The sequence below is a fragment of the Hylaeus volcanicus genome, chromosome 2, assembly GCF_026283585.1.
Source record: "Hylaeus volcanicus isolate JK05 chromosome 2, UHH_iyHylVolc1.0_haploid, whole genome shotgun sequence".
NCBI lineage: Eukaryota > Metazoa > Arthropoda > Insecta > Hymenoptera > Colletidae > Hylaeus > Hylaeus volcanicus.
The window spans coordinates 5,637,215-5,644,013 of record NC_071977.1 but is presented as its reverse complement, the minus strand read 5'-3'; the positions used below and the strand labels follow the sequence as shown (position 1 = coordinate 5,644,013).

The window sequence follows — 6,799 nt, the reverse complement described above, 5'->3', positions numbered from 1 at the left end:
TACTTGTTAAAACATTCAAACTTTTTATTACATTTTGTAACTTTTTTTAATAAAATATAATTTGAAGGTTTACTTATATTACAATTAATCGTTTATCTCTTACATTCGTAACAGAAATTAAATTTATTCAAAAGATGTTTTACTGTTTGTTTAAATTAAATTAAACATGAAATATTTTGTTTGTACTATTAATGATACCGCTTGTTATTGCACTTTCTTCTTCTCTTTAGGTTGCAAGCTATCTGAAATCTTTGGTAATATTTCTGTAAATATCACTGTTCCCACAAAGACTAGAAGTGTACCAACCCAATGGTACACGGTAAACGGATTTTGAAAGTATACTATAGAAAAAATTAAAGACACGAACTTTCGTAAGGTTATTACTAAAGTTACTGTGAGCGATGTGCATTCTGCTGTCAATGCATAGACAGAACTAATACAGACGTATCTAAAATTATTGTTAAGAATAAACCATATGTAGTGAATACAATTTTTTATATTAGATATCTAATTATTAATTATTAGTATTAGGTTTCTAAAAGGATACTGTGTGAGAATGTTTCCTATAAGGTATACAATTAATTTTGGCACATGTAAATTGATCAGAGACAGTTGCAATGGTTCTGATGCAAGTGCATACGAAAAATGTTCCCATATATTAGGAGCTAGCGTAAGAAAAAATGGCATTGGCAATAGATGCTGAAACAAATATCGAACAACATATACTACTGTAAAATGAATAAAATTCGAAATGTAATACAGATAAAAGTGAAAATATACCGTATAGTATAGTGCCTCTCTTGGATTTTTCCCATACTTTTTGTGCAATACTTCTTGATAAATACCCATTCTAGCAGAAACGAATAACGCAATTGTTAACAATGAAATACCCAATATCCACCAAAAGAAGTCATCCCACGGGGTAGTAGGTACTTGTTCTGCATTCTTAGCTCGCAAAGATTTGATTTCCTTGCCACTAACAATTGTACAAATAGCGATACCAAAGGTAATCATAAACACAGATAAAAACTTACTAAATGCATATTGTTTCTTTAAAATAACGATACCCATAATCATATTAGCTATCAAAGAACCCTAAAATAATTGTATACATATAGATGCAGATTTTATGATCAATCCAAAGATTTAAATATTACTGCATTCGATTTTTGGGTACTCACAGCTCTGAATATCATATGCAATGGCATAGGTATGTTAAAATCAAATGCATAATTGTTACAAACATTTGCAACAAAGAACATTGTTACCAATACAAAGTAGTCCTTTATTCCTATATGGGGCTTCGCAGTTCCACATTTTGAGGTAAATAAGAATCCTTCTATTGCTATAAATAGAAACTGTGCAAACGTTATAAGGTTCCCACTACCAGGATCTTCTCTGAAAAAAACAAGACCGTATTATTTGATCAGCAACAACAAATGTTACTACACCGAGTATTGGGTTCATGGCTTAGCTAAACAAAAATGGTATTGTCTTTGAATATGAGAATGACAATATATATAGAACTAGTGTTTACGATTATGTGACAGCTTTGATATAAATATTACGTATTTACTTGACAAGAAGCTCCAGGAAAACAACGTTGCTGCAACAGCCGAGGAAGACGCCCAAAATTGCAATAGTTGCACGCATTTTATATTAATTACCGAATATCATGAAAGTTAACCTAAAATTGACAAATGGCTCTGCACACTTTTTGGATAGTCGGATACGTATTTTAAGTTGAAATCATATGGAGCACGTCGGTCAATTGCTACGAGTACTAAGATAATTTCTACGAAACCAACAATACATGGTAATATGATGTATCATGTAAACGTCACATTCATATAATTCCTTCACTACATGCACACAGTAGAATAAGGACTGCACTGTTAGCACGTGAACGAAACATTATTAGTTGTCTCTCTTTATTACGTTCTATAGAATATAGAACCTTACTGTCTAACGTAAGATATTCACTATCTTACATGAGATAACCGTAGATAAATATTATGTAATTTTAAGTGACACCGCAAATTTTATAAGCAGTTACATACGTTTTAAAATTAAAAATATGTAATAGTTTACAACCTTTTATATTTTGGTTTTGACCTACATTGTTACATTATAATGAAATACAGTTTTACTGTACGTAAAAAAGTAGTTGATTAAATGATAACGTTTTAAAATTCATATATTCAGAGATATAGTTATCGTTTCACCTCTAATATAAATCATTGGCAAATAAGAAAGAAGGTTTTAATTTTTAAATCGTCAAGATGTAATAATAAAGAATATTAGATTATTAAATCAATTCTTTGTCTCATTTAATCAACATCAATTACTCCGTTATTTTTGTTTAAATTATGCCTTACATTACGTGGATCCTTCTTTACGTATCCATGATACATTCAAAAGTTAAACTCTAATAAATTCGACGATAGCAAATGTAACTGGTAATAAATAAAAATAAAGAGGTCTTTAACGTTTATGTTTGCTTAGTTTCTATTCGTAACATTTTTATTTTGTAGACCAGGTAAAAATTCTATGAGAATTTGATCGTTGATGCACGCTAGAATTATTAGAATTAAGAAAAACAGAAATGAATATTTACAAAATTGAGTATGACGAAATGTAAGTAATTTATTTTGTTTTCATTGTCATTTTTAAATATTCTTATCATCAAATATGTTGATGGGCGCCAGAGGCGTAACGAGGAGGCATTTCAATGAATTTGTCAAAGTCAGCTCTAGCCGTAGGATAAAGCGGATACAAATGCGGAAAAGTATCTTACGATTGAAACTTTCTGCAGATAAAGCAGGGATCTTTAACCTTCGGGTAAAAATAATTTATTTTTATCCTTTGAGTACATTTACCTCGAATACATTTTTTTTATCCGGCAGTCATCGAATAAAGATAAAGTTACGTATCTTTATTCGATTTTCTATTTAAATAATTTTTTTTATCTAAATAATGCCCATCTCTGTAAAGAAGTGTTACATGTGAAATGAAGAAGTGAAATGTTACATTAATATGTATCGAGAATCCAAATTTTATATATTAAAAAATATATTATAGAGTATACAGTAAAATAATTGTTAAGAATACATATTAAGTACATATAAATATAATAATTTCACTGTTCAACAAAATAATTTGTTACGCGTTAATTTTGTTCGTTATTCATTAAATGAAATAGCAATTGCCCATCTCTGGCAAGTAGTTCAATTGAACTACTCGTAACGAGTTAAGTGTAGGTCAAGAACAACAAGATATCAAGAATTTTTTAAATAAAGTATTCTGTATTTGTCTAAAGTTATTATTCGTATAATGTTTTATTAGTAACAATAATAGTGCTATATCGTATTTACACGTTTTACGAGCTAGAGCTGTTTAATAAAATATCACAATGATACAGTGTTACTCTTCCTATATATCACGAAGGTAGAGTAATCGACAGCGAATCTTACGATTCTTTAATAAAGATAGTTACGATAGAATCGATGTCATGCTTTGAAGATAATACAAATCGATGTTTCATACATCACCTTCCAATTCTTTAATCTTTAATTTAATTCTCGTGTCGATTTTTATTTCAAAAGGTATCAGATGTTCGTTGATAACAAATAAATAGTTCCCAAGTGTGAGAAATTAGTTAATATTAAAAAATAATGATTTTTCATAGAAAAATAGATTAATAATATAGTTACTCGCAAAAGTATTTGATCAGCCAGTACATACGCAATTGTATTAGGTTGTCCCAAAAGTTTCTTTCGTAATTTGCACTCAATTATTTCGTGTGACAGTGTTTATATAAATAGACAATCTAATTTCTTAGATATTGATGTTGTAACAGTAATGGAGCAAAATGAATCGTACACGATTCAATAATGTAACATTAGGCATAAAATATTGTGTATGCGTTACTTATTAATAAAACGAAAGAAACTTTTGGGGCAACCTAATATTTTATATCTTCGAACAGATTCAAAGTCAGAGTACAAACATACAAACCTTTGTCGATAATAGTGAATAAAAATTATGTTGTTTTTTTTTCTTTGTGTTAGAATAGCATCCCAGGATTGCTTCTCAAAAAGAGAAAGCAGGACCACCTAAGCGACGTTAGAGTATGAATGAGAGAAAGAGAGAAAGAAAGATAAAAGTCCGAATGGATGGAAAACAGATGCGAGTGTTATACCGAACTTTCCTTTCGGAAAAAGGAAAACGGGCAGTATGAACGTAGCGAGCGAGCAGTAAAGACATGCCACCGCATTTTATTCTACAACAACGTTTGCTTTTTATTACGCATCTGTGTTCATAATATCACAGCAACCCCTCTCGATTGATCCCACAGAAATGACATTTATTTATTAAATTAAATTCTTACGTAGCCGGTAATAGAGTCATTTACCCTATCATTTTTTAATCACGTTTAAAAAAATATATCTTCGGCTGTTCCATCGAATCGGTTGGATACATTTGCAGAGAAACTACCCACAGATATCCTGCATCCTCGGAGTAATCCTTAATTGAAGCCCATCAGCATTGGCCAGCACTAATTCGCTGATGAAGCGGAGCCGATCTTCGGTATCCAGCGATTCCACGTGGAAATTTTTCACCACGTTGAGAACAAGAACTTTTACCATCATGGTAGCGTATTTCCATCCTATGCAATTCCGGGATCCTGCGCTGAAGGGGACGAAAGCGTAAGAGGGGTACTTTGGCCCGTCAGGAAGGAACCGTTCTGGTCGATAGATCTCTGGATCTGGAAAGTATCGTGGATCACGATGAAGTAGAAACGCGTTGACGAGGACCGTCGATCCTACTGGAATATCGTGTCCCACTAGAAACAGATTCGATATTTAATAATAACGATTTTTCATACGGAAATTGATTAAGGCCACATACCACAGTGCGCACGCGGTAAGTGGGGGGCTGTATTTTTAATAATTTTTTTCGAACAACCGATGAATGTTTTTTTTGTTTCATTGATACTTCTATCCAATATATACGTAAACAAGACACTTCAGAAATTTTCTTATCAAAATATTACGAACAGTTTGCGGTGTACATTTCGTTCATTTCTTTTTATGAAAGAACATTTTGTTAAACGACAGATATTTACGTGTTCATGTTTTTACATTCGTTAATACTTACTTATTGTAATAGGATTATAAATTTGTCTTGCAATTAGAGATACCACAGGATACAATCTCCAAGACTCTTTTATGCACGCTTCCAGCCAGGTTAGTTTGTTTAATATATCTAACGTCAATTCCTTTGTTCCTGCTACTTCGTTGTACTCTTCAAGAATTTTTTTCTGCAATGGAAAGTAAACGAAAAAAAAAGTTAATTTAATGTTTTTCTATGCAGAGCATCGTAATGTACGCGATATCAACGAAAATATATTATTCTTTGCATTTAATAGAAAAAAAGAAAGATTGCTCAAAGTAATTAGGAAGCAATATATTTATTCAAGTTCATTAACTAATATTTAAATACAAATTGATCTCGATATGAATTTATAAAAGATATTATAAAGAAATGTGAAAAATTAATAAATAAAATCAGTAGTTGATACCACTTAGTTAATACTATCATATTAGTACTTTTTTTTTATTGATGCGAAGTAATGAATGTAACGTAAGTTCATAGTATAAAGTAAATGTCACGTAACTAAATTTCACATAAGAAATGTAAATTTCATAAAGTTAACACGATACATAAACCGGAGTCATAAATAATTGAATACAGAGGGACAGAATTCATTTCTACACCTAATATATCAAAGATTCACGGAATGAAAGTTTGCAGGCACCTGATACTGAGGATATCGGCCCAAAGCATACAAAATCCATGAGACGCTGGTCGCCGTGGTATCGTGACCCGCGAACATAAACGTGTTCACCTCGTCTCTGATGTCGTGATCGGTGAGCACTTTGCCACCTTCTGACAAGTCGAATAGCAGATCCAATAAAGCCTGATATTTACCGGGCCGTTCGTTTGAATTCCCATTTTTGTTGGCATTCCATTTCGCTTTCCTTTCTGCGATTATCTGCCAAGAAGAATATGTTTTATGATATATTATTATTATTATTATACAGGCTGTTTCGTTAAGTTAGTATCAAGTACAAGGAACTGTATCGTTAAAGTCTCAAATATTTGACCAAAGTGTTTACTTTATTAACGAATTCGTGAGCAATGCGTAGAGCGTGGTCGTGCTGCTTCCCCCATGTTGTTAATTTAAAGATCGGGTCGAAAGCCATCCATACGTTAAAAAATCTCCTTTGCGAAATCGAAGCTAACCTATCGAAAAGGATTTTACGTTATTAGAAGATTTACTTTATTATTTATACATTTAAACGGTAAAGTTCAAGTAAATACGAATCGGTTTCTAAGCAGAGTTCCACTTACGTATTCACAGCTTGCACGTATTCGTTACTGAAATTTGTTTGCGCTTTAATGTGGCATCCCATGGTGCTATCTGTAACACGAAAATGTAAGGAACATGTCAGTGTAATTATTTAACCCTCTACGAGACGAATTTTGTTCATGATTCCAACAAAAAATACATAATGTAAAATCAAGGATATCATTTTGTTGTAAATATTATTCAAATATTTATAATGTAAAATCGATATAATTTAATACAATTATACAATGTAAAACCATGTATATTTCAGTTTTAGATATTATTTAGGTATTTGATAATCATATATTACTCAATTCTAGATAATATTCATACATTCGATAATCATATATTATTTAATTTTAAATATTATATATATAGGGGGGG

At 31.3% G+C, this 6,799-nt stretch overlaps 2 protein-coding genes across 3 annotated transcripts in view; both read right to left on the bottom strand.

Annotated features, from left to right (window-relative positions):
* LOC128872995 (UDP-xylose and UDP-N-acetylglucosamine transporter) lies at positions 1-1,920 on the bottom strand. The gene is made up of 5 exons (XM_054116231.1): positions 1,577-1,920; positions 1,182-1,398; positions 781-1,095; positions 548-699; positions 1-448 (listed from the first exon to the last, which is right to left on the bottom strand). Exons 1-5 carry the CDS (start codon positions 1,651-1,653, stop codon positions 205-207), a joined length of 1,005 nt encoding a protein of 334 aa, XP_053972206.1. The 5' UTR covers positions 1,654-1,920; the 3' UTR covers positions 1-204.
* Positions 1,921-4,009: 2,089 nt separating this feature from the next.
* Positions 4,010-6,799, bottom strand: part of LOC128872992 (cytochrome P450 4c3-like) — a 12,278-nt gene continuing 9,488 nt past the window's right edge. For both annotated transcript variants that reach the window (XM_054116228.1, XM_054116227.1), the window contains exons 5-9: positions 6,418-6,487; positions 6,183-6,309; positions 5,822-6,058; positions 5,161-5,323; positions 4,010-4,846 (exon numbers count right to left, since the gene is read on the bottom strand). In XM_054116228.1, the coding sequence (XP_053972203.1) occupies positions 4,494-4,846; positions 5,161-5,323; positions 5,822-6,058; positions 6,183-6,309; positions 6,418-6,487 (950 nt within the window). In that variant the 3' untranslated portion in view covers positions 4,010-4,493. The remainder of the gene's footprint in view (positions 4,847-5,160; positions 5,324-5,821; positions 6,059-6,182; positions 6,310-6,417; positions 6,488-6,799) is intronic.

What these genes read in the sequence shown, in the direction of transcription:
- LOC128872995 (XM_054116231.1), bottom strand. Translation starts at nt 1,653, where the DNA reads ATGCGTGCAACTATTGCAATTTTGGGCGTCTTCCTCGGCTGTTGCAGC. An exon ending in GAGAGGCACTATACTATACG is followed by an intron (nt 700 to 780) that starts GTATATTTTCAC and finishes TATTTGTTTCAG; the next exon opens with CATCTATTGCCAATGCCATT. An exon ending in ATAGGAAACATTCTCACACA is followed by an intron (nt 449 to 547) that starts GTATCCTTTTAG and finishes CAATAATTTTAG; the next exon opens with ATACGTCTGTATTAGTTCTG.